At 45.4% G+C, this 24,682-nt stretch overlaps 4 protein-coding genes across 8 annotated transcripts; 3 read left to right on the top strand and 1 right to left on the bottom strand.

Annotated features, from left to right (window-relative positions):
• Nucleotides 1-42: 42 nt before the first annotated feature.
• On the top strand, nucleotides 43-11,041 carry NEDD8 (NEDD8 ubiquitin like modifier). The gene is made up of 4 exons (XM_069485997.1): nucleotides 43-198; nucleotides 9,782-9,829; nucleotides 9,995-10,077; nucleotides 10,683-11,041. The coding sequence occupies exons 1-4, from the start codon at nucleotides 181-183 to the stop codon at nucleotides 10,777-10,779; spliced, it is 246 nt and encodes an 81-aa protein (XP_069342098.1). The 5' UTR covers nucleotides 43-180; the 3' UTR covers nucleotides 10,780-11,041.
• Nucleotides 11,042-11,843: 802 nt separating this feature from the next.
• Nucleotides 11,844-13,379, top strand: MDP1 (magnesium dependent phosphatase 1). Of its 2 annotated transcripts, none has more exons than XM_069485984.1 (6): nucleotides 11,844-11,988; nucleotides 12,106-12,166; nucleotides 12,259-12,369; nucleotides 12,704-12,811; nucleotides 12,906-13,056; nucleotides 13,169-13,379. In XM_069485984.1, exons 1-5 carry the CDS (start codon nucleotides 11,952-11,954, stop codon nucleotides 13,024-13,026), a joined length of 438 nt encoding a protein of 145 aa, XP_069342085.1. In that variant the 5' UTR covers nucleotides 11,844-11,951; the 3' UTR covers nucleotides 13,027-13,056; nucleotides 13,169-13,379. The 2 variants fall into 2 exon arrangements, with proteins under 2 accessions (XP_069342085.1, XP_069342076.1); XM_069485975.1 differs by having other exon boundaries at nucleotides 12,906-12,991; nucleotides 13,169-13,346.
• A 438-nt stretch (nucleotides 13,380-13,817) lies between these two features.
• On the top strand, nucleotides 13,818-18,799 carry CHMP4A (charged multivesicular body protein 4A). 2 transcript variants are annotated; one of them, XM_069485962.1, is made up of 6 exons: nucleotides 13,818-13,988; nucleotides 15,523-15,672; nucleotides 15,762-15,939; nucleotides 16,372-16,486; nucleotides 16,659-16,794; nucleotides 17,702-18,799. In XM_069485962.1, exons 1-6 carry the CDS (start codon nucleotides 13,826-13,828, stop codon nucleotides 17,758-17,760), a joined length of 801 nt encoding a protein of 266 aa, XP_069342063.1. In that variant the 5' UTR covers nucleotides 13,818-13,825; the 3' UTR covers nucleotides 17,761-18,799. The 2 variants fall into 2 exon arrangements, with proteins under 2 accessions (XP_069342063.1, XP_069342055.1); XM_069485954.1 differs by having other exon boundaries at nucleotides 17,699-18,799.
• Nucleotides 18,800-19,132: 333 nt separating this feature from the next.
• On the bottom strand, nucleotides 19,133-23,558 carry TSSK4 (testis specific serine kinase 4). Of its 3 annotated transcripts, none has more exons than XM_069485920.1 (4): nucleotides 21,312-23,558; nucleotides 20,766-20,980; nucleotides 19,985-20,378; nucleotides 19,133-19,539 (listed from the first exon to the last, which is right to left on the bottom strand). In XM_069485920.1, exons 1-4 carry the CDS (start codon nucleotides 21,534-21,536, stop codon nucleotides 19,357-19,359), a joined length of 1,017 nt encoding a protein of 338 aa, XP_069342021.1. In that variant the 5' UTR covers nucleotides 21,537-23,558; the 3' UTR covers nucleotides 19,133-19,356. The 3 variants fall into 3 exon arrangements, with proteins under 3 accessions (XP_069342021.1, XP_069342031.1, XP_069342041.1); XM_069485930.1 differs by having other exon boundaries at nucleotides 19,985-20,348; XM_069485940.1 differs by having other exon boundaries at nucleotides 19,985-20,348; nucleotides 21,660-23,558.
• Nucleotides 23,559-24,682: the final 1,124 nt, after the last annotated feature.

Below are 24,682 nucleotides of genomic sequence, written 5' to 3'. Positions count from 1 at the left end.
GAAACGGGGGAGCATTCCTGAGCCTTTCAGGAGCCCCGTGGAAGGGGGGGAGGGGGTGGAGCCAGACAGTGACCCGGAAGCAGAAGTGATTCTCACAGGCGGAGCGCTGGAGAGCTGCAGCAGGGACCGCAGCGGCAGAAGCAGCAGTTTATCCGTGTGCAGCCCCAAACTGGAAAGAAGATGCTAATTAAAGTGAAGGTGGGAGCACCTCCAGCCTTGCCAAGACTCAGTGGTACTAGGCTGGCAGCTGTGCCTTACGGGAGAAGTGGGGAAGGAAAACCACGCCTTTCCCGATCCTGGAGGGTGCTGACAGCCTCAGGGCTCCGCGCGAGGGGTTATGGGAAATAGGGGGACCCTTGGAGGACTTTGAGAGCGAGGGAGCTGGCCCTGCGTGACAACCCTGGGGTCTCTGCCGTCCCTGCTTTCTCGCTAGGATTGTGCCATGACCCAGAAGGAGGCCGATTTTGTCCAAAGTTTTCACTGTACTCGAACCCTTGCAGTCATAGAGAAGGCCTAGCAGCAGTTTGGCTCCCCTCTCTCTTAGATTCTTGAAATAAGCTCTGCTCTTCACTCTTCATGCCCAGGTTACCTGCTTCTCCTAGCTCCTAACATGGGCTGCCTCCTAGCACAGCACTAAAACGTTAGCCTGGGGGAACTGGGGTCTCCCAGGGGCTAGACTGTGAGCCCATATTGGTGTTTGCCAAGGTGTAGTATCTCAGCCATCCTTCAGGGACCAAAGCTGGGAGCGTGTTCAGTCAGCGCTTGCCTTTCTGAGTCAAGCATCCTGGACCAGCCTCGCTTCTTGGCCGAGACAGATTAGTTACCAGTGCCCTAGTTCTTGCACCAACCATGTTTCCTTCATCTAGATCTCTTAACGCCCCTGGTTCTTCACCAATTTCCAACAACACTTATTAGACGTATCTGCTATTTCCTCTTTTATATTTTCAGACAGAGACAAAAAACCTGACAATTGATGCAGTCCAACACTAATTTGTCCTTTTATAGCTAAGTAAGTCTATCGTTATTTCATCAACTCCTTAGAATATTTACCATACATAATAGTCATTCTTAACCTTCTCTTCTCCAGTCCTTCCAAACCTCCTAGCTAAGGTTTAAGGCCAAACATCATGTTAAAGATCATTGTTTTTCAAACTTAGAGATCAATTTAATAGTTCAATGGGTTGCAAGCAACATTTTTTTTTAAATGGAAAATACCAGTATACTCCTGGGTAAGAATACTGTTTTGTGAAATTTTTATTTTCAACCCACACTAAAAATTTTACATTATGACCCATAGAGTTACAAAAAACTTACTATGTGTGATATGCTCTGAAATTTTCAATTCTATTCCAAATTGTTTTCATAACCCATGGGTGAGTTGAGGCTTGCAGTTTAAAAAATGCTGTTTGGAAAAAAGGAATTAATGCTGTGTTTGGAACCTTGAAAAAAAAAAATACCGTGTTCTAGATGGGCTTTTCAAACTTCAAAGTGCAGAGGAATCACTTAGTGGTCTTGTTGAAATGCTGATTCTGATTCTGAGGGTCTAGGATACGGCACAAGATTCTGCATTTCTAACAAGCTCCTGGGTGATGCTGATGTTACATGTCTGGAGAATACACTTTGTTTTTTTTTTGTTTTGTTTTGTTTTTTTTATTAAATAGAAAATTAAAAAAAAATTTTTTTTTGAGACAGAGTCTCACTTTGTTGCCCAGGCTAGAGTGAGTGCCGTGGCGTCAGCCTAGCTCACAGCAACCTCAAACTCCTGGGCTCAAGCGATCCTCCTGCCTCAGCCTCCCGAGTAGCTGGGACTACAGGCATGCGCCACCAGGCCCGGATAATTTTTCTATATATGTATTTTTAGTTGTCCATATAATTTTTTTCTATTTTTAGTAGAGACGGGGTCTCGCTCTTGCTCAGGCTGGTCTCGAACTCCTGACCTTGAGCGATCCACCCGCCTCGGCCTCCCAGAGTGCTAGGATTACAGGCGTGAGCCACCGCGCCCGGCCGAGAATACACTTTGAATAGCAAGGTTCCACATTTTGTCCCTTCTTTGAATCCATTTTTATTTAGTCCTTTTGTAAAATTGCCCATCTTCTTTCCTGCAAAACTTACCATTCTGCCTTCAAACAGGTCTGTCTTCTATCTCTTTTGTTTGATACTTCTCTATTTATTAAGTACATATAAAGCAATGAGATAGCTGTTAAATACTATATAAATGATGGATTTTATTAGGGTTCATTTGTGAATTATTCATTTTTCAACTGTTGTTTCTGTGTAGATGACTTCCATATTTTTCTGTGATTCTTTATGATTAAATACTCATCTCTGTGATTCTAAAATTAAGTGTGTCATCTTCTATCATAAGCCATCTTCCCAATATGCATCTCATATGTTGATTCCATCAATCTTACCAGGTGACTGGAATGCAATTCCTTACAGTCAGTGCTCTTTTATAGGACCTGATTTTTCACTTGAAACTTCTTTCTGCTTAATTTTTCTTTCCTTCTGTTACTCTCACTTTGGTCTGGGGGTCTCATTAACTTTTACCTTTATTTCTCTGTAATACCTTCAACCAGGTTTTCCTACTACCATACCCTTCTAAAATGTAAACTCTAAACCACGACATGTACAAAACCATAATTTATAGGTCTTCCTTTAGCTTCTTTTTCACAAGATTACTCCCTAATTCCAGATCCTGCATTGATTTCTTGATTGCAGATTACTTTGGCAACTGTCTTTACTATGTATGTCCATTTCTCTCCTCATTCTTCTTTTTTGGGGGGTTTTCTTTCTTTTTTTTTTTTTTTTTTGAAACAAGGTCTCCCTCTGTTGCCTGGGCTAGAGTGTAGTGGCATTATCATAGCTTACTGCAGCCTCAAACTTACGGGCTCAAGCAATCTTCCTGCCTCTGCCTCCTGAGTAGGTGGAACTATAGGCACATGCCACTATGCCCAGCTAATTTTTCTATTTTTTGTAGAGATGGGGTCTTGTTATGTTACCCAGGCTGGTCTCAAACTCCTGGCCTCAAGCAGTCCTCCCACCTTGGCCTCCCAAAGTGCTAGGATTACAGGCATGAGCCCCGACATTCAGACCATGTTTTTTTTTAACATACTATAAAATGCACAGTTCTTAAGGGTTCAGTTGAGGTTTTGTTGTTTTGTTTTTTTGTTTGTTTTTGTTTTTTTGAGACAGAGTCTCACTCCATTGCCCTGAGTAGAGTGCCATGGCATCAGCCTAGCTCACAGCAACCTCAAACTCCTGAGCTCAAGCAATCCGCCTGTCTCAGCCTCCCTAGTAGCTGGGACTACACACCACGATGTCTGGCTAATTTTTCCATTTTTAGTAGAGACAGGGTCTTGCTCTTGCTCAGGCTGGTCTTGAACTCCTGAACTTAAGCAATCCTCCTGCCTCAGCCTCCCAGAGTGCTAGCATTACAGGCTTGAGCCACCGCACCCGACCGGGTTCAGTGAGTTTTAAAGAGTTATATACACTCATGCAACTACAAGATCTAACCATTTTTATCCCTATCCCCTAAAGGTTTTAGGTTACTTTTGCTTGTTTTAGAAATTTATGTAAATAGAATTATACAGTATATAATTGTTATACCTGGCTTCCTTCACTCAGCGTAATGTCTGTTATATATATCTGTAGTTTGTTCCTTCTTACTACTGAATATTATTCCATTCTATGATATATCACAATTTGTTTATCCATTCTCCTGTTGATGGATGTTTGGGTTATTTCCAGTTCCCTTTTTTTTTTCTTAGAGACAATGTCTCTAGGCTGGAATGCAGTGGGGCACGATCGTAGCTCACTGCAGCCTTAAACTGCTGGGCTGAAGTGATGCTCCTGCCTCAGCCTTCTGAGTAGCTGGAACTACAGGTGCACCATTGTTCCTGGCTCTTTTTTTTTTTTGAGGTCTAGCTATTTTGCCCAGGCTGATCTCGCACTCCTGTCCTCAAGTGATCCTCCTGCCTCAGCTTCCAGAGTAGCTGGATTACAGGCAGGCGCAAGCCACCATGTCTGGCAAGGTTGATATGCATTTTAAGTCTCTCTATCTATAGATTCTCCTTTTTCCCATTTTTTCTTGTTGAATAAACTAGGTTTTTTGTTCCAGTGAGTTTCCTACAGTTTGAATCTTGGTGATTACATCTCCATGTTGTATGTTAATATATTCCTCTTTCCTCTGTATTTCTTGTCACATTAGATCTAGAGGCTTGATTAGTCTTTGTTCATGTGTGAGAAGAATTCATAGACGGTGTTATAGCATGTACTTCTGTCAGATTGTTTTGCTTTCTGATGTTAGTCATTTCCTAGATCCATTATTTCGCTGGGGGTAACAAAATGGGAATAATTTTATTGTTGCTTCATGTATTCGCTGGAATGCTTGAGCAGTATAATATTGGTAGCCATTAGCCACATGTGGCTATTGAGCACTTAAAATGTGGCTAGTGAGACTGAGGAATTGAAATTTTTTTTGTATTTAACTTTAAATTTAAAAGCTGTTATTTGATTTAGTCATTAGAAAACTTTTAAGTGTGTTTGGAACAAGTTGGACAATAAATCTACTTTTTCAGCTATAAATTATGAAATTTAAATACAATTGGATATTTCAGATGAAAATATACCATCTGAATGTAGATGTATAAAATACAGAATTTTGAAGGTTTGGCTGGGGAAAAAAGAATATAGACTAGACCGGGTGCGGTGGCTCACGCCTGTAATCCTAGCACTCTGGGAGGCTGAGGCGGGCGGATTGTTTGAGCTCAGGAGTTTGAGACCAGGCTGAGCCAAGAGTGAGACCCCGTCTCCACTAAAAATAAAAAGAAATTATATGGACAGCTAAAAAATATGTATATAGAAAAATTATCCGGGCCTGGTGGCGCATGCCTGTAGTCCCAGCTACTCGGGAGGCTGAGGCAGGAGGATCGCTTGAGCCCAGGAGTTTGAGGTTTGCTGTGATCTAGGCTGATGCCACGGCACTGTAGCCCAGGCAACAGAGTGAGACTCTGTCTCAAAAAAAAAAAAAAAAAAGAATATAGACTACATTAATAATTTTATGTTGAGTACATGTTGAATGATAATATTTTGGATGTATTGGGTTTGAAAATATTAAAATTAATTTTACATTTTTTAAAAAACTTTTTAAATGTGGGTACTAGCAAATTTAAAATTATATATGTGGCTTGTATTATATTTCCATTTAACAGTGCTGTTTTATAGAATTGTTTCCTGGCCAGGCATGGTGGCTCACGCCTGTAATCCTAGCATTTGAGAGGCCAAGGCGGGCGGATCATTTCAGCTCAGGAGTTCGAGACCAGCCTGAGCAAGAGTGAGACCCCCATCTCTACTAAAGAAATAGAAACAAATTAGCTGGACAATTAAAAATATATAGAAAAAATTATCCAGGCATGGTGGCGCATACCTATAGTCCCAGCTACTTGGGAGGCTGAGGCAGGAGGATTGCTTGAGCCCAGGAGTTTGAGGTTCCTGTGAGCTAGGCTGACGCCACGGCACTCTAGCCTGGGCAACAGAGCAAGACTCCGTCTCAAAAGAAAAAAAGAAACTATAGAATTGTTTCCTTATACCCTTATCAAGAACGTAATTTTTTAAATATTTTTTTCTCATTACAACATATTCACATTCATAGTATAAAACATAGAATAGAAAGTATAGAAGAGCACAGCTAATATCATTAAATCACCCATAATCCCACAACTCACAAGAAAAGCATTGATATACAGTGTATATGTTTCCAGGCTTTTTTTTTTTTTTTTTTTTTTTTTTTGAGACAGAGTCTCACTCTGTTGCCCAGGCTAGAGTGAGTGCCGTGGCGTCAGCCTAGCTCACAGCAACCTCAAACTCCTGAGCTCAAGGGATCCTCCTGTCTCAGCCTCCCGAGTAGCTGGGACTACAGGCATGCACCACCATGCCCGGCTAATTTTTTCTATATATATTTTTAGCTGTCCATATAATTTCTTTCTATTTTTAGTAGAGATGGGGTCTCGCTCTTGCTCAGGCTGGTCTCGAACTCCTGAGCTCAAACGATCCGCCCACCTCGGCCTCCCAGAGTGCTAGGATTACAGGCGTGAGCCACCACGCCCGGCCTCCAGGCTTTTTTTGAGAGCATATAAATGGATGTATATGTTTTTACAAAATTAGAATTATATTCAATGTACTACAACTTGCTTTCTTTTATCAGTATGTTGTTAATATATCCCAAATCATTAGTTATCCTAAACATTGCTTGAGGACTTTGTAATTTTTTTCTTCTATGATTGTACCACAATTTATTTAATCCTCCATTGATATTTAGATTGTATTTCTAATTTTTCAGTATCAAAAGGCTGTGATGACCATTGTTGTAGGTATATTTTTGGACATAGTCATGATTATTTTCCTAGAAGTGTTGTTACTAGGACACTATATTGCCAGGTTGCTCTCTGGATAAATTCATGAGCCCCTACAGTCAATTTCAGTAACAAAGGGCCAGTCCTGGAGTTTTAGATTTTACAAACCAATAATTTTTTTAAATGTCCAGGCATTTTACTCTTGGGAGAACAGCTCAAGACCTTCTCTTAGGCTGGGCGTGGTGGCTCAGGCCTGTAACCCTAACACTCTGGGAGGCTGAGGTGGGAGGATTGCTCGAGGTCAGGAGTTCGAAACCAGCCTGAGCAGGAGAGAGACCCTGTCTCTACTAAAAAATAGAAAAAAATTAGCCAGGCATGTAGCTGAGGCAGGAGGATTGCTTGGGCCCAGGAGTTTGAGGTTGCTGTGAGCTAGGCTGACGCCATGGCACTCTAGCCTAGGCGACAAAGTGAGACTCTGTCTCAAAAAAAAGACTTAGAGTCTTCTTTACTATTTAAAAATTTTTGTTATTAGGTTGAAATATTTATTATATTCATATGATGAAGGGATATATTTTTATAAAAAATTTAAACAGTACAGATAAAAGGAGAGTTGCTCTTGATATATCCTCCCCTTAGCCCTATTCCCCTATTCAAAGATAATCACTATTACAAGAGATATGTATACTTTTAATCCTTTTTTCTGTGTATGTACATACGTCTGCATATAAAAATGATATATAATTATACATTCTTTAAAGAATTATACATTCTTTAGATTTTTTTTGTTAGTGTATAAACTGTTGCATAATGTAGCATTCTATGGATGTACCATAGTTTAATAATTTTCTTATTAATGGGCATTATTAAGCTATTTCTCCAGTGTTTTGCTTTTACAAATTGTGCTGCAGTCAGCCTTACATGTATCTCTTTGGATACATGGCCAAGTTTCTCCTCCAAGGTAGTTACCTAGAAATAGAATTATCTTTATACTTTGTATTTAAAGTATAAAGATCAATAAAGTATAATCATTTGTGGGAAACACAGAATTGCACACTTTTCATTTTGTCAGATAAGGGCATGCATTGCTGGATGCAGTGGCTTATGTGTATAATCCCAGCACTTTGGGAGGCTGACGTGGGAGTATTGGGGCCAGGAGTTCGAGACCAGCCTGGGCAACATAGTGAGACCCCATTCCTAAAAAAAAAATTTTTTTAACTAGCTGAGCATGGTGGTAGGCACCTGTAGTCCTAGCTACTCAGGAAGCCAAGGTGGGAGGGTAGGAGGATCCCTTGAGTCCAGGAGTTCAAGGTTATGGTGATCTGTGATCATACCACTGCACTCCAGCCTGGGTGACATATTAAAACCCTGTATCTAATACTAAACTAGTCAGACTCAATTAGGCAGGACAGAGTACAGAACTAAAAAGCATGGGCTCTGGGGTTGGAGAATCTGTGTTTAAATCCACCCTGTACTTTTTTTTTTTTTTTTTTTTTTTGAGACAAGAGTCTCGCTCTGTTGCCTGGGCTAGAGTGCCAAGGCGTCAAGCTCACAGCAACCTCAAACTCCTTAAGCAATCCTTCTGCCTCAGCCTCCCGAGTAGCTGGCACTACAGGCATGTGCCACAATGCCCGGCTAATTTTTTTTCTATATATATATATTTTTAGCTGTCCAGATCATTTCTTTCTATTTTTAGTAGAGACGGGTCTCGCTCTTGCTCAGGCTGGTCTCGAACTCCTGACCTCGAGCAATCCTCCCGCCTTGGCCTCCCAGAGTGCTAGGATTATAGGCGTGAGCCACCACACCCGGCCCACCCTGTACTTTTGATTGCATAGGCATGCTTTTTAACCTGTCCAAGTCCTATTTTCCTCATCTGTAAAATAGAAATAGTGCATATTTCATAAATACTTGGGAGAATTAAATGTGGTAATATATGTAAGTTGCTCAGCATAGTTTCTGACCCTTAGAAAGTATTGAGTAAATTTTGGCTGTGGTTGTAACATGATCATCAATGCATTTAGCCCTTGTACAAGTATTTATTCACTACTTCTATATCAAACGCTGTGCTTTGTGTTTGGATTAGGAAGATGAATTGAATATGAATAGTCTGTGTCCTTAAGGAAGTTGGAATGTAAGTTGGAGAGTTTAACATTTAAACAACTAGCTATAATTAGTGTTAATGAAAGTATTAATGAAGTACACTGGGAACAAGTCTAGGCGTCATATAAGAGGAAATCTTATATTAAAGGGGCCTTGAAGGCTGGGTGTGGTGACTCATGCCAGTAATCCTAGCACTCTCGGAGGCTGAGCTGGAAGGAACTTGAGGTCAGGAGTTCGAGACCAGCAAGAGCAAGACTGCATCTCTACCAAAACCAAAAAATTAGCTAGGCATGCTGGCGTGCATCTGTAGTCCCAGCTACTTGGGAGGCTGAGGCAGGAGGATCGCTTGAGCCCAGGAGTTTGAGGTTGCAGTGAGCTATGATGACACCACTGCATTCTACCTGGGGCGACAGAGTAAGACTGTCAAAAAGGGAGCGAGAGAAGGAAGGGAGGGAGGGAGGGAGGGAAAAGGAGGGAAAGAAGGGAGGGAGGGAGGAAGGAGAGAGAAAGGGAAAGGAAGGGGAGGGCAAGGAAAGAGTCCTGGAGAGTTGGAGGAGTAGGGGAGGGTATTGCAACAAGGAAAGCAGTAGAAACAAGGAAAACACCCTAACCCTGAATTAGACTGAGCATGGTGTGTTTGTGGTCTGGATCACTGAAGACTAGTGCAGATAGAGCTTTAAGAGCAAGGACAGATAGGAGATTAGATTGAGTGGAATACATTATGACTCAGTATAATTATAATTACAGTATAATTATTGTGTTTGGATATCAGCAGCCCCTAGCCTACGGAAGAAGTCAAGAAGACGAGAGCTGCAATTTCGGATTTAGGTAGAAGTCTAGAGAAGATAGGGGAGATACGATGTTGAATTCTGATGTTTCTTAAAACACTGGTCAGAGGTGATTTCTCGTGTACTTGAGAATTCTTTGAATTATCTGAATGTTGGTTACTGGCATTGGTATTTCTAGTAGAAGGTCCTTCTGACTCTAAGGAATACTTTCCTTAGAACACCTCTCATTGCTGTATTGTCCAAAAGAATGCCAATATTCTCACTGATTTGGTGGGGGGGATGAGAAGAGGCAGAGGAAGATGACTTATGGAATTAAGACTGTCAGATGGTACACAAAGAATCTTGCCCTTCCAAAGTTATCCACAGCCTAAAAATGTTTGACGAATATAGGTATGATCAAAGCCTTCTGATTCTCCAAAGCAGTGTTGTGGAGAATGTGCATCTCTCAGAAGGCAGTAAATCCCCAGAGACCAGGACAGGATGTTTTACCTAGAAGACAAATTGTATGTTGGGCTGTAGGACTCATGAAACCCCTGCCTGTTTCAGACGCTGACTGGAAAGGAGATTGAGATTGACATTGAACCCACAGACAAGGTGATGTATACCCAGCACCTCTTCGTGCCCTTCTCCTTGCCATTTACATTTGAGTATGCTTGTGAACTTGGTCCTTTTGCTTTCCTGCTATCTACATCGCCTTTGTTCTTTCCATTTCCATGGTCCTACCCCCTGAGCAGCCCCTGACTACTTGTCCCTCTAAAGGTGGAGCGAATCAAGGAGCGTGTGGAGGAGAAAGAAGGAATCCCCCCACAACAACAGCGGCTCATCTACAGTGGCAAACAGATGTGAGTTTGGAGTGAGAATGAGGGCATGACAATCTTATATGAAGAAGAGAGGGGGCAAGTACTGGAGGTGGACGAGACCTGCCTCTTGTATTTGGTGCCTTAGACTCTTCGGTGATCTGATGAAGCCTCTAGGTCCCTCTTCAGAATTAGGGTTTTTCAGGTATAAAATAAAATATATAGAACTACAAAGGAAACTAAGTATATTGAAATACAATTATCAAAATACTAAAACAAATTTGTGATACAGTAATATATGTGCTTCTTTATTAATATATTAAATGAGATCTAATGGTGGGTCTAACAACTACCATAATTTTGAAATATTTTCAAGATACCTACAAACAGTTGTCATATGAATATAATCTAGTTTCTGTTGTTAACAAGTTACCCATATTACTAATACTGTGGTATTTTTTGCCTGTGTTTAAAATTTAGAGAAATACTAAACTTCAGTTAAGGATTAGTAAAAATAAAGATGGAATTTTTTTCTCATCCAAGTTCATTCATAGGTCCCCAAAGAGATCCATGAAACTTAGATTAAGAACCCCTGTTCTATATGGTGCTTCTAAAGCTTTTTTTTTTTTTCTTTCTTTCTTTTCCTGCAGGAATGATGAGAAGACAGCAGCTGATTACAAGATCCTAGGTGGTTCAGTCCTCCACCTGGTGTTGGCTCTGAGAGGAGGAGGTGGTCTTAGGCAGTGATAGACCCTCCCTCCGTTTTACCTCCTTACCCTGTCTCTCATAATGAGGCATCATTATATCCTCTCACTTTCTGGGACACCAGAGCCACTGCCCCCTCCCCTGGATGTCTAGTCTTGCGTGCTACTGGTGGGAGACTGTGAGGACCCCAGGATGCAGTCCTGGCCCAGAGGGCCCTTGCTGGCTGTTGGGTTTTAGTTTGCAGTCCTGTGTGCTTCCCTCTCTTATGGCTATGTCCCTGGTTGTCAATAAAATATTTCCTGGCTGCCTTGAATCTTTATTGCACAAATGTGACAAATCTAAATGGGCCCAGTGTTCACCCAGTTATACCAGGCTGAAGGAGTAGGGCAATGGAAGTGACGGTGCTCTTCTAAGGATTATCAGACTCTAGGAAAGCCTACTTTCAGTGGTGTGCTGGAGCCAGTTCTTACTGGCTCACAAGAACCAATTACTGACATCTCTTCCCTACTCCTTGTCAAGTGACTTCATGTTGGTAGCTTGGAATTGGCCATGATAGGAATATTTACAAAAATTGTCAAACACTATAAATCAGTTCCTCCTCCCAAACTGGCTATTACACCTGTACCAGCATACTACTGCCCCGGATGACAGAAACCAGGAGAGTGAATTCTCACCCACTGTGGCTGAATTGGACATTGGGGCCTGGTTGGAGAAAGGCCGCAGAGGCTTAGCAGACACTACATTCTTTATGCTGGAATATTGCTGAGAGCTCTGGGTTCTACACTATCAAGAGGCTGGTACAGAGAAAGGTTGAGTGGCAAGCTGTGCTGGATCACTTAGGTCTCTACTGGGAAGATAAGAGGTGCTATTAATAGAAGAAAAGGCTTTCCTTCCCTGGCTTCTCTACTGTAGTAGAATCTGGCATGGCTGGGTGGAGAAGTAGGGGGGGTGCCTGTGGCCAGTGCCTTGGGGAGGCTTGAGTCCCGTGTTCTACGTGCTGTCGCGTTGGTACTTTGCTGTAGTTCTCTCCTCCGCCCAGCGTCAGAAGGCGCTCTTGCGCGATCGCCAGGCTGACAGCTCAAGCCCGGCGTGGCGACGCTCTAGTTGCCGCTTCTCTATGCTAGGCAGAGTGGCCTTAGCCGCCGCAGTTGCTGGGCTCTCTAAGACCCTGGAGAAAGCTTCAGCCTGGGGTGCGGAGCCTGCGGGTGCTGGTCATGGCGCGGCTCCCGAAGCTAGCAGTTTTTGATCTGGGTGAGGGACTGGGAGGGCAGAGTTTCACAGGGCGCCCTCCTTTCCCACACCCCAGCTGCAGCTCTCGAGTCCCCTGCGCCCCCCGAGGCTGAACCTTCCCCCTTCTTCCTGTCGCAGATTACACGCTCTGGCCTTTCTGGGTCGACACGCACGTAGACCCTCCGTTCCACAACAGCAGGTGAGGCAGAGATAGGGAGGACTGGGGCCAGGTAAGGCAGGGATAGGGAGGCGGGGCCCGGCCGGACCTGAGCGCGCTCTCGCCCTCTCCAGTGATGGAACTGTGCGAGATAGGCGGGGCCAGGACGTCCGACTGTACCCAGAGGTGCCTCAGGTTCTGGAACGATTGCAGGGCCTTGGGGTGCCCGGTGCAGCTGCTTCACGGTAAGAAGAGCGACTAACAAAAGCTGTCAGTGTAATGCTGAAGGATACATGCATGAAGAGACTTCTCGTGCATGTGCTGGGCTACAAAAATTTAGGAGGTGCAAATTTGCAAGTATTTGCATATTTTTTCATTGTACCCTCTCCTGTACTATTTAATTATTAAACATTGGCTCAGCGCCAGCTGTGTCAGAAAGGCTATGGAGTTGAAAAAAGGGCAAAGTTGCCTATCTATCCTGCAAAAACAACAAGTTTGATTTCTCCCTGCTTATACTTAACTTTCCTTGCAGCCCTGGCCCTTCACTCTCCTAATCTTGTCTATTACACCTTTTTGCAGGACAGGTGAGATAGAAGGAGCCAACCAGCTACTGGAGCTCTTTGACCTTGTCAGATACTTTGCTCATCGCGAAATCTATCCAGGCAGTAAGGTCACACACTTTGAGAGGTATGTGGAGATGAGGGAGGAGCAGGGAGAGAGTACCAGAGATGCTGGAGGAACCAAGATGCCAGCTTGGCTACCCCTGCCCTGTCTTGAACAGGCTGAAACAGAAGACTGGAGTTCCTTTCTCCCAGATGATCTTCTTTGATGATGAGAGGCGGAATATTGTAGACGTCAGCAAACTAGGTACTGAGTGGCAACGAGAGCCATTTGGGGTATGAGGAGAAAGGGTTCCTTCTAGGAGGGATTAGGTAGACATACACAGGGTGGATAGTCTGTATGATAGGTGGCACCCATAAAAGGTGAGAGTAATAAGGAGAGCCCTGAAAGCCTGATGAAATGTGATTTCTTTTCCCCTTCTAGGTGTTACCTGCATTCACGTCCAGAATGGAATGAATCTTCAAACCCTAACTCAAGGGTTGGAGACATTTGCAAAGGCCCAAACTGGGCTTTGAGGTCCAGCCCGGTAGATGAACCTCATTTGAGGCCTAAAACTGAAAAGAAAGCAAGAAGACATTTTCAGGTGCATTTGTAATTTATTAAAGTGTATCTATGTGTGACAGAAGATATCTTACCCACAGTGTGGATGGTTTCTATTTTTCTAGCCTGTGAACTGGGTTGTCCTGAAATGCGAAGACCCTAGTATGAGACATTAGGCTGCATGAGGTTCTGCCATGTAAACTTGTGGCAACCCCAAGACTGTGATCCCCTTGTGCTCAAAACCATCCCACCCTACTTTCTTGAGCTCTGTAAAGGGCATGAAGAACCTTCCCACTGGCCCCATTTATTGGGGTGCCATTACACTGCACATTTCTTTCCAGGGTACAAATACATAACTCTGGGGTGAGTGTGGGGGGCCTTTTCAACGTAGTAGAAAAGGAAACGGCAGCTTTAAGAGGAGCGCGTCCTCCCAGTGCTAAATTTGACTGGCCTTTTTAAAAAAATAAATAACAGGAGCGCGTCGATCTGGGGCTGGTGGCTCGGGTCACGTGACAGCGGTGGTCTTGTTTGCGCCTGTTGATGATGTCGCGGCGGCGCCCCGAGGCGGGATTGGCTAAGGCTGGTGCCTGCGTGATGAGACCTCACCCTCCCGGGAACAAGGCGGAAGTGTGCAGGACGCCGAGGGGCGGAGGCAGGAGAGGCGAGGGCACGATGAGTGGTCTCGGCAGACTCTTCGGGAAGGGTGAGCCCGGGCGGGACTGGTCCGCTAGGAGGTGCTGGCCGGAGCGGGGGGAGCGGAGACAGCGGCAACGTTCAGCCTGAGCGCTGCGCCCGGAAGGGGAGGAGACCCAGGAGACAGGCCGACCCGAAAACAGATGAGATGGCGGAGCAAGGCTCATCTCCGGTCCAGAGGCCTGCCTTGTCAGGGCGCCTTGCCCCCGTCTGCCTTCCTTCCCTGAGTGGAAGGCGTGGCGACCGTGCTTGGCTCCCAGTGTTCAGGCTTGGGGACGAGTTTCCCCGCTCTCTTCATCCAGTCCTTTCCTAAACTTTGTTCTATTTTGTGCTGGGCAAGAGGGATCTAAGGTGAAGAAGAAAGACTGCCTTCTTAAAGCTCATATCTGGTGGGGAGAGACAAGCAAAACCAGGCATTTACAGTATGATGTAGCAACTCAGTGATGGATTTGCTCCTGAAAAACCAGAGAAACACAGAAGTAGGCATTGGGGGTGGTAACCAAGAAGGCTAGTAGTTTGCCAGGTGGAGAATTGAGGTACTCTAGGAAGCAGTAACAGGCTATGACAAGCGCAGAGGCAGGAAAGAGTATGGTATATTTAGGGGAAAGAGAAGCTCTGGCTGCCTTGTGAGAGCGAGTGTGCGTGATGAGGAGGGAAGTGTGGAGGGAAGGTAATCTCCCTGAAAAGTTTTGCATTTTATCCTGTAGGCAATGGAGAGTATGGAAGGGTTTTAAGCAGGCAGAGGTCATCAGATTTTTATTTGGAAAAATGATTCTGAGTATAGAAGAAGAGAAAAATTGGAATCAGATTTTCTTTTTCTCTAGCCCCCTGTACTTCATTCAATTTGCTCCTGTGCAGTCAGAACCTTGAGCATCTTCTAAGACAGCAAGTGGAACAGTGATTATTAAAAGTGACTGGGGGCCGGGCGCGGTGGCTCACGCCTGTAATCCTAGCACTCTGGGAGGCCGAGGCGGGCGGATCGCTCAAGGTCAGGAGTTCGAGACCAGCCTGACGAAGAGCGAGACCTCGTCTCTACTAAAAATAGAAAGAAATTATCTGGCCAAGTAAAAATATATATAGAAAAAATTAGCCAGGCATGGTGGCGCATGCCTGTAGTCCCAGCTACTCGGGAGGCTGAGGCAGGAGGATCGCTTGAGCCCAGGAGTTTGAGGTTGCTGTGAGCTAGGCTGACGCCACGGCACTCACTCTAGCCTGGGCAACAAAGTGAGACTCTGTCTCAAAAAAAAAAAAAAAAAAAGTGACTGGGAATGACTTGAAGGCAGTTGGAACAGTGAAAAGAATATTGGCTTTGGAAGTCATACTGCCACATTTCAATTCCTACACAATCTCTTACTAGTTGTGATTTTTAGCCTCTTTGTGCCTGTTTTCACATTTGTAAAGTGAAGATAGTACATTCATTGTAGAGAATTATTTAGGGATTAGCAATAATACAGTGAAGTGCCTAGCACGTACTATGCGCTCAATGATTGGTGGCTAATATTTTTCCTTCACACCATATGGGGCTGCTCCATTGGACTCTTCAGGGAAGAAGGAGAAGGGGCCAACCCCTGAAGAAGCAATACAGAAACTAAAGGAGACAGAGAAGATACTGATCAAGAAACAGGAGTTTCTGGAGCAGAAGATTCAACAGGAGCTCCAAACAGCCAAGAAGCATGGGACCAAGAATAAGAGAGGTAATGAGGGAAAGGAGCTGATGGGGAGGGCCGAGGTGGGAAGCAGGTGGTGCGTCTGACTCTGATGTTCAGAGTGTGGGTTGGGTCAGCTGCCCTGCAGGCCTTGCGGAGGAAGAAAAGATTGGAACAGCAACTGGCACAAACTGATGGGACATTATCCACCCTGGAGTTTCAACGTGAGGCCATTGAGAATGCCACCACCAATACAGAAGTGCTTCGTACCATGGAGCTTGCTGCTCGAGGCATGAAGAAGGCCTACCAGGACATGTGGGTACGGGGGGAGGGGAGGAGAGGACCCAGGCACTGGGAAGGGTGGCTTGGTATTACATTTTGAACTTTAGAGCCTCTCAGAATGTGAATTTATAGTATAGATGCTTGTCATGGCTAGATCTCTGTCAGCCTCCTTGCTTTTCTGGTAAGTTCTTTTTGCTGCCTGGGGCATTCTAGGGAAGAAAGATGATTTTTCTCTAATTATTAAAGATCCTTTGGGGAAGGGAATGCAACCTGTCCTCTCCAATGTGGCTTCTTGCTGTTTCTCAGCCCAGACTTGCCTCTTTACAATTTTCTAGGGATCTCTTCTACCTGATGGCCATGGGCTTGTCAGTGTGAGGCCACAAGGCAGAAGGAGTTTCATTTGTGTGAGATGAGAAAGTCAGGGGGGTTATTGCCTGATTTCTTGGCTGTGTATCTTGTTCTCAGGGACATTGACAAGGTAGATGAACTGATGGCTGACATCACAGAACAACAGGAGGTGGCCCAGCAGATCTCAGATGCCATTTCTCGGCCTGTGGGCTTTGGAGATGATGTGGATGAGGTGATTGGGGGTGAGGGATCAGGAACTATTGGAGAAAGCATGGGACTGTCCAGAAGGAATGGCCAAGAGAGGATCTTGGAGCATGTTTGGGGGTGAACTCTAAAAACAGTATGTGTTTGGAAGTAGAAGTTTCCTTTCTTCATCTTGAACAGTCTTGTCATCCCATATCCAGGATGAACTGTTGGAGGAGCTGGAGGAGCTAGAGCAGGAGGAATTGGCCCAGGAGTTGTTAAACGTGAGCGACAAGGAGGAAGAACCCCCAGTCAAATTGCCTAGCGTACCCTCTACACATCTGCCTGCAGGGCCAGGTACGTGGGGTTGTTCTGTTGTCTCAAGGACTTGGGTGGGGGGGGGCGGAGAGATATAGGGAAAGATTATTCCTCATCCACCCCACCTGAAAGGAGTCAGGCAGACAGCGCTGCTGCTACAGTCATGCAGGTTGTTGACCTCGTAAGGACACCTGGCTAGAAGGGAATGGGGACTGAAAACGTGTGCTCCACTCAGCAAGCTGTGTACTCTGGTTTAAGACTGCAAATGGCCAGGCGCAGTGGCTCACGCCTATAATCTTAGCACTCTAGGAGGCTGAGGCAGGAGGATTGCTTGAGCTCTGGAGTTTGAGAGTAGTCTGAGCAAGAGCAAGATCTTGTCTCTACTAAAAGTAGAAAAAAATTGGCCGGGTGTGGTGGCTCACGCCTGTAACCCTAGCATGTGAGAGGCCGAGACAGGCGGATCGTTTGAGCTCAGGAGTTCGAGACCAGCCTGAGCAAGAGCGAGACCCCGTCTCTACTAAAAATAGAAATTATATGGATAACTAAAAATATAGACAGAAAAAATTAGCCGGGCATGGTGGCACATGGCTGTGGTCCTAGCTACTCGGGAGGCTGAGGCAGGAAGATTGCTTGACCCCAGGAGTTTGAGGTTGCTGTGAGCTAGGCTGACACCACGGCACTCTAGCCTGGGTGACAGAGCAAGACTCTTCTTTCAAAAAAAAAAGGGCTGCAAATGCTGGGAGCAATAAGCACCTTTTTCCTAATTTGCACAAAGGTGCTATGGGAATGGGCAGCAGCCCAGCAAGCAGAAGGACCACACCTTTTAGTTTCATTGCTGGGGAGAGAGAATTCCATAGGCTCTGAATGTCACAGCAGGGGATAATTGGGAGTTGCTGAGACCTTAACATTTCTCCTTTCTTTCTCTGGGTATCTTTGTTCCCAGAAGCTCCCAAGGCGGATGAAGATGAAGAAGCACTAAAGCAGTTGGCTGAGTGGGTATCCTGATGAGTCTGGGCTTGTTTGCCTTATGCTGCCTTTCTTGGCCCCTTTTCCTTAAGTGCCAAGTGCTAAGCTAAAGGAGCATAGCTTTCTGGGGAGGTCCTGCTGAAGGTGGTGGTGTGACCCCGCCTGAGAAAGGGCTCTGTTGGCCTCGCAGCCCTGGCTCCAACTCTGAAAATCTTACTGTGGGAGGAGCCCCTGGGCTCCCTTCTCTTCGATAACAGTTACAGTGTCCTTGTTCCCAATAAAATTGGGCAGATAGAACCCTAGTATCTATACTGCCTTGTCTACCCTGGGAACTCTGCCTGGTCCGTGGAGCCTTGTTTCATGCAATGAATAATAATGGGAGCGATGAAGGGGGGTTGGAACTTAGGGCAAATGGGCATCTCCAATATCTTAACCTATGTTCCACACAGACACTGTTTCATCCTTCAAGTTGGTTTGTCCTAGAGTTGCCTAGTGCTGAGGCTGAAGAAACTGCCATCTATTATTTCTCTTAGAACCATGTGGAGCCATCTCTGAGTCTTCCCTCATCACTTTCCCCCAGTTGTGCCTCTGCCAAGACGGCCCCATTTTCCTTTGCAAAGCACATTTGCAATGACACGGAGGGAGTATCCTTCAAGGGACAGAAGGAACAAGTAGCTTTCCTTTATCCAGAACCCATAGTTAATAGTTTTCACTACTAGAAGGCTTGATTTGTCACTTCTGTGTCTGGGAGCAATAGTGTGAGGAGCTCTGACTCCTTGGTACTGTTTCAGCAATGGTGAAGGTGACACTGGAGGAAAAAGGAACCAACGTACTTCATACACCTTAGTACCCATGTCTAAAAGAACAAACAGTGCCATCACTTTGGACTATAGGCAGGCAGAGCCATAGTCAAAGTGGAGCAACCAGGACTTTTGCCCCACTGCTTGAACATTTAGACAGCACAAAGATGTAAAATAATGAGTATGTACTTAATTGGAATAATAAAGCTTTCCAAAATCAGGCATTTATCAGAGCACCCCCTCCCCCATAAGCTACATTGTCAGTTACACTGTTGACTTACACAGGTGTCAAGATTACTAGTTACAGGCTCTTTTTTTTTTTTTTTTTGAGACAGAGTCTCACTTTGTTGCCCAGGCTAGAGTGAGTGCCGTGGCGTCAGCTTAGCTCACAGCAACCTCAGACTCCTCGGCTTAAGCAATCCTACTGCCTCAGCCTCCCGAGTAGCTGGGACTACAGGCATGCGCCACTATGCCCGGCTAATTTTTCTATATATATTTTTAGTTGTCCATATAATTTCTTTCTATTTTTAGTAGAGACGGGGTCTCGCTCTTGCTCAGGCTGGTCTCGAACTCCTGACCTTGAGTGATCCACCCGCCTCGGCCTCCCAGAGTGCTAGGATTACAGGCATGAGCCACCGCACCCGGCCTAGTTACAGGCTTTTGACAGAAGTCCATCTCTTACTCTGAGCAATGTTCCTTACTAAGGTTCCCAGGAAGAAAGACTGTCTTTGATGCTAGCTGATAAAACTAAATCAGATTTATTTTTCATATAAAATATTTTTAGCCCCAGACCCTCCTGCTTTGCTCCTCTCTCAGCCTCCTCCCTCAGCCATTTTCAGGTAGTGATTTCCAAGGATTGGTGACGATTAGTGGTGGTCGGGGGCTGGCACATGGCCTCAAGCAGCCTGATCTCATGGGTGGGTTGCTCAGGCTGGAACTTGAGCACCCAGGGATCCTTGAGGATGTCCAGGATGGTGGCACGCTTGGCAGCTTGGCGTAACATCTGGAGAATCAGGTTCTAGGGCGGGGAGAGAGAGGTCTTGGCTGAGTTTGCTCCCCATTGTGCCACATAGGCAATGAGCAGTGGGATCTAAGAAAGAAGCAGGATGGCCCATCACACTACTCTGGTGAGAGGGAGTGTGGTTGATTTTATCCTGGAGAGCCAGGCATTTAACTCCTTGGAGGGGCAGGTAAGAGTTCCTTGGGGGAATCCCTTGTATAGTACCCTTTTGGCATAAAGGTATAGAAGCTAGAACTTACATATCAAGCATATTTAAGGTTTGGAGTCCAGTGGTTGGCCCTTTAAGCCCTCCCCACTATTATAGGGCAAGGCTAGAGTGTGAGATGGCTCTGGCATAGGAAGAGCCTTTCCCCTGTCCCCAGGGTTGGGAGGCCTAGGTTGGGTATATACCCCTCCCTTCGGGTCATCCCTGAGGCTTCAGCCCTCCTGGGGGAGCCAGCACCTTGCACTCCTGGGAGATGGTGTAGTTAGGTGGGAAAGTGACCTCCTTCTGAGTCTCTCTCAGCAGCTTCTTAAGATTGGTGTCATCAAAAGGCAGACGGGCAACCATGAGAGTGTAGAGGATGACGCCCATGCTCCAGGTGTCGGACAGGAAAGGGTTATAGGGCAAGCCTAGCAAGATCTCCGGGCAGGCATAAGCAAAGCTGCCGCAGTAGGTCTGGCTGAGGTGGGAAAAGCAGTTGAGTTGGCGGTAAGAAGGGCTACTACGCACAGGCTGGTTAGAAGGCACCATCTTGGCGAAGCCAAAGTCCGATATCTTCACGTTCTCTCGTTTGTCCAGCAACAGGTTCTCCAACTTTAAGTCCCTACCAGCAGCAGAAAGGCTGGGGGTCAGGCTGGAGAGAGGGCTTAGTATTAGACCAGGAGCTGAAGGGCCAGGGGTCAGAGGCTAGAGATGGGGATAGGCAAAGTGGGAGGAAGATGCTTATGAGGTCACATGGTGGAGAGAAAGGATAGCCATGGAGTTGTGAGCAGAGCCCAAGGGAAAGAGAGAGAAGTTGGGATCTGAGGACCACTGGGAGCTCACCATTGTATTTCATAAAGTATTCTGTACACAGTGAGTACTTTATGAGTGTCCTTGACCAGATGACTAAAATAGAGTGGACGAATGGGCCAATACTGAGGAGGGAGTTCAAGGGAGGAAAAAAAGGGCAGAAAATAGGAAACATGCATAAAACCCCCTGAGAGCTCAAAGGCCCCAGTCCAGGTGGCAGTGCCCTCACCGGTGCACGATGCCCTTGCTGTGCAGGTAGGCAATGCCCAGGGTCATCTGGCAGAACCACTTGCCAGCAAGGGGCTCAGAGCAGGCCCCATAGCGCTGGATCCATTCAAGGACATCACCACCCTGAGCCAGCTCCAGAATGATGTATACTCGGGATGTGGTCTCGATGGCCTGATAGAAGTTGATGAGGTACTTGTGCCGCAAGACTTTCATTACCTGACCCCAGGAGAGAGACCCATCAAATCTGGGAAGGGAGAACCCTGGCTGCACTCCCAGCCCTCTGCTACTTACTTAGAACTTTGCAATGGATCAAACCCCGACCCCCAGAGGGCTGGTGGCCTGTGGGCAAACTCTTGTTTTGTACTTTTACTTTTTGGCTGGCTAGAGGTGAGTAGGAAAGAAGTTGTATTTACATTAAAGAATTTTCCTAGCTGCTTAGTTCTGGTTTGGGGAATTCTGACCCCACCCTCTCCTAGCCATACCCCTTCTGAGGAACCTCAAACAGCTTAGTCCCAAGCTCCAGTTCCCTCTTCCAGCCCTTTCCAACCTGTATCTCACGGGGCAGGAACTTGTTAAGATAGTCCTCAGAGGCCTTCTTCTTTGAGATGATCTTGACAGCTACCATGACCTTCTGCTTTGTGTAGTAAGCCTCATACACTGTCCCATAGGAGCCATTGCCAATGACTTTGCCCACCTCGTAACCATACTCCTCCATGACAGAGCGGTAGGCTCCAGTGGTTGGTGCTGCCTCTAAGGCATCTCCTTTCCCCATGGTGTCGGGCTTGCTGCGAACAGGGAGCTTTGCTACTTGGAAGCCTCCTGTCTACTGACAGGCCAACACCTTGAGCCACTGAAGGCTAGGGTACCAATGGGAAGTTAGTCTCAGAATGCTTGCCTGTGTAGTCACACAAGTCTGGGAAGCTGGGCTCAGCCCTCCGCTAGGAACTTGGAGGGGGAAAGAAAGGAGAAGCAGTTCTTTTTGTCTCCACTGGCTGTTGTTCCTTCCTCCTCTTGGTTACGGAACTCCCCCAGAGTACCACGTTCCGTACACGTCACAATCTACCTTCTAACCATCATTAGCCACAAAGCTTGACAATGAAGTGCCATTTGGAAAACATTCATTCCTGAAGGGAACTTTCACAATCTGGTGAGACTCCCTCTATAGATCCAGCCCCTTCATTCATGTTTATTGAGCACCTACTCTGTGTACCAGTGTGCTGAGTACTTCCATCAATTGTCATCCAAGTGTCATTCCAGACTTTTCCCTGCCTTGGTCTCCACATCCAATCTATCATCAAATCCTGTCTCTTCTACCTCCTAATTATCTCTTTAATAATACACTCCAGGCTTCCAAGCCCACTGCTGCTCCCTTAGTTCAATAAGGCCAATAGAGACCATGCTCCAAGAGTTTACAATCCAGCATGAGAAACACATGAGTGAGAGAATTGCAAGGTGTTGAAGCATGTTCTAGGAATCTAACCTTGAAAGACATCTTTTTGTTTTGTTTTGTTTTTTAAGACAGAGTCTTACTCTGTCACCCAGGCACTAAAGTGCCATGGTGTCAGCCTAGTTCATAGCAACCTCAAACTCCTGGGCTCAAGTGATCCTCTTGCCTTAGCTTCTCGAGTGGCTGGGACTAGGGTTCTGCTTGGCAATTGCAATGAAACAATGAGAGAGAGGTGTCAAGAACATAAGCAAGAATGTGGCTGAAATGATGGAATGCAGAATCTAAGCTGCATGTGTAGACAAGCTAGAAACATGCCAAAGGGACAGGAGGAGAGGTTGTAGGTCTCAGTGGAATGGAAGAACAAGTTTGGTGGAAATGACAAGAGTGAGGACAGGAGGCTGTGGTTACAGAGATGTTATCTGGATTTAAGATTTTGTATAGAAGGTTGAGAGATGGGAAGCAGAGAAAATAACAAGGGAAGAATCCAAATTCTTGTATCTTCCATCCTCCAAAATAGAACAAAAACTCCAATAACAGATTATGCCATGGGCAACCAATAAATTCCCATTTATTGACAGTCTGACCCTGCTGCCAGGATGGTTCCAAAGCTCTGCTGGAAGCCAACTCTACATCTTCAATGTAGCAAGATGGAGCGGTTGACCCAGGCACACCATGGTAAGGAGGCCCACCCAGTCCTGCCCATCTTCTGCTCCTATAAGCTGGCCCCTGGATAGGTGACTTGGTGGCAGCTCTAGTCTCATCATGTATAGAGGGCAAACTAATTCCTTCAAGGAACATGCATTAAGCTGCCTGCTATATACAAAAACACTGCTAGGTCCTAAGGACACAAAGGTGGACAAATTATAGTCTTCCTGTGAGGAGTTAGAAATTGGCAAGGGAGACAGACATATAAGAAGTGAAAAACAGGCTGGGCAAGGTGACTAACACCTGTAATCCTAGCACTTTGGGAGGCTGAGGCAGGAGGATTGCTTGAGCTCAGGAGTTCAAGACCAGGCTGGTCCGATGGTAGTGGGTTATCAGAACTTATTAACATTAGTGTCACTAAAGTTGGTATTCAACCCCCCACTGCTAAATTTGACTGGCTTTAAAAAAAAAAAAAAAAAGAAAAGAAAAGAAAAAAGACCAGCCTGTGTAAGAGTGAGACCCCATCTCTACTAAAAACAGAAAAATTAGCCAGGTGTTGTGGCGTGCACCTATGGTCCCAGCTACCGGTGAGGCTGAAGCAGGAGAGTCCCTTGAGCCAGAAGTTTGAGGTTGCTGTGAACTACGATGACAACACTGTACCCAGGGTAATAGAGTAAGACTCTTATCTCAAAAAAAAAAAAAAAAAAAAGGAAGTTAAAAACAGTGCAGTAAGATAACATGCTATTTAAACAAACGTAGAAGGAGATGTACAGGATGTACAGGCAGGCTTTATACAGAAGGTGACATTCATACTGTTCAAAAAAAAGAAAGGGTTCCTCCAGGCAGGTTAAATAGAGAATGGTAGATTGATTGGTTTAGGCAGGAGGAACAACATGAGGCTTATAGGCTTCAGAACATGACATGCAAGATTTCAATCTGAACACAGCAAAGGGTTCTAAAAGGGGAGTGTACCTGGAGAAGTAATTAGGATCCAAGTCTGAGAGGCCTCATATGTCAGGCTATTTTGACTTCATCCTTGAGTTATATCCATGAGTATATAACTCATGGTCAAATTTTGGTGTGCATTAAAATCACAGCTTGTTTTTGTAAAAATACTGGGCCAGGCATGGTGGCTCATGCCTGTAATCCCAGCACTTTGAGAGGCCAAGGCAAGAGGATCACTTGAGGCCAGGAGTTCAAGACGAGACTGGGCAACATAGCAAGACCTCATCTCTATAAAAAATTTTTTTAAATTAGCTGGGTATTGTGGCACGCAACTGTAATCCTAGCTACTTGGGAGGCTAGGACTCAGGAGACCCTGTATCTAAAGAATTAATTAAAAAAAATTTTTTTTTTGAGACAGAGTCTTGCTCTGTTACCTGAGCTAGAGTGCTCTGTCATCAGCCTAGCTCACTGTAACTTCAAATTCCTGAGTTCAGACAATCTTCCTGCCTCAGCCTCCCAAGTAGCTGGGACTACAGGCTCGCACCACCATACCTGGCTAATGTTTTCTATTTTTAGTAGAGACACGGTCTCACTCTTGTTCAGGCTGGTCTTGAATTTCTGACCTCAAGTGATCCTCCTGCCTTGGCCTCCCAGAGTGCTAGGATTACAGGCATGAGCCACTACATCCGGCCTAAATAAAAATTTAAAGAATTTTTAAAAATACTGATGCCTCTGAGATTCTGATTTTAAAAAATCCTTCCAGTAGCAATGTGAAAAATGATCCAAGAAAGTGACCAGTAGACTAGCAAGATAGTTGTTATGGTGAGAGAAGATGGATGAGTCCTGAACCAAGGCAGTGGTAGAGGGCAAGCAGTTGGAAG

This window comes from Eulemur rufifrons, chromosome 2, assembly GCF_041146395.1.
Source record: "Eulemur rufifrons isolate Redbay chromosome 2, OSU_ERuf_1, whole genome shotgun sequence".
Taxonomy (NCBI): domain Eukaryota; kingdom Metazoa; phylum Chordata; class Mammalia; order Primates; family Lemuridae; genus Eulemur; species Eulemur rufifrons.
This window is presented reverse-complemented; position numbering and strand designations above follow the sequence as displayed.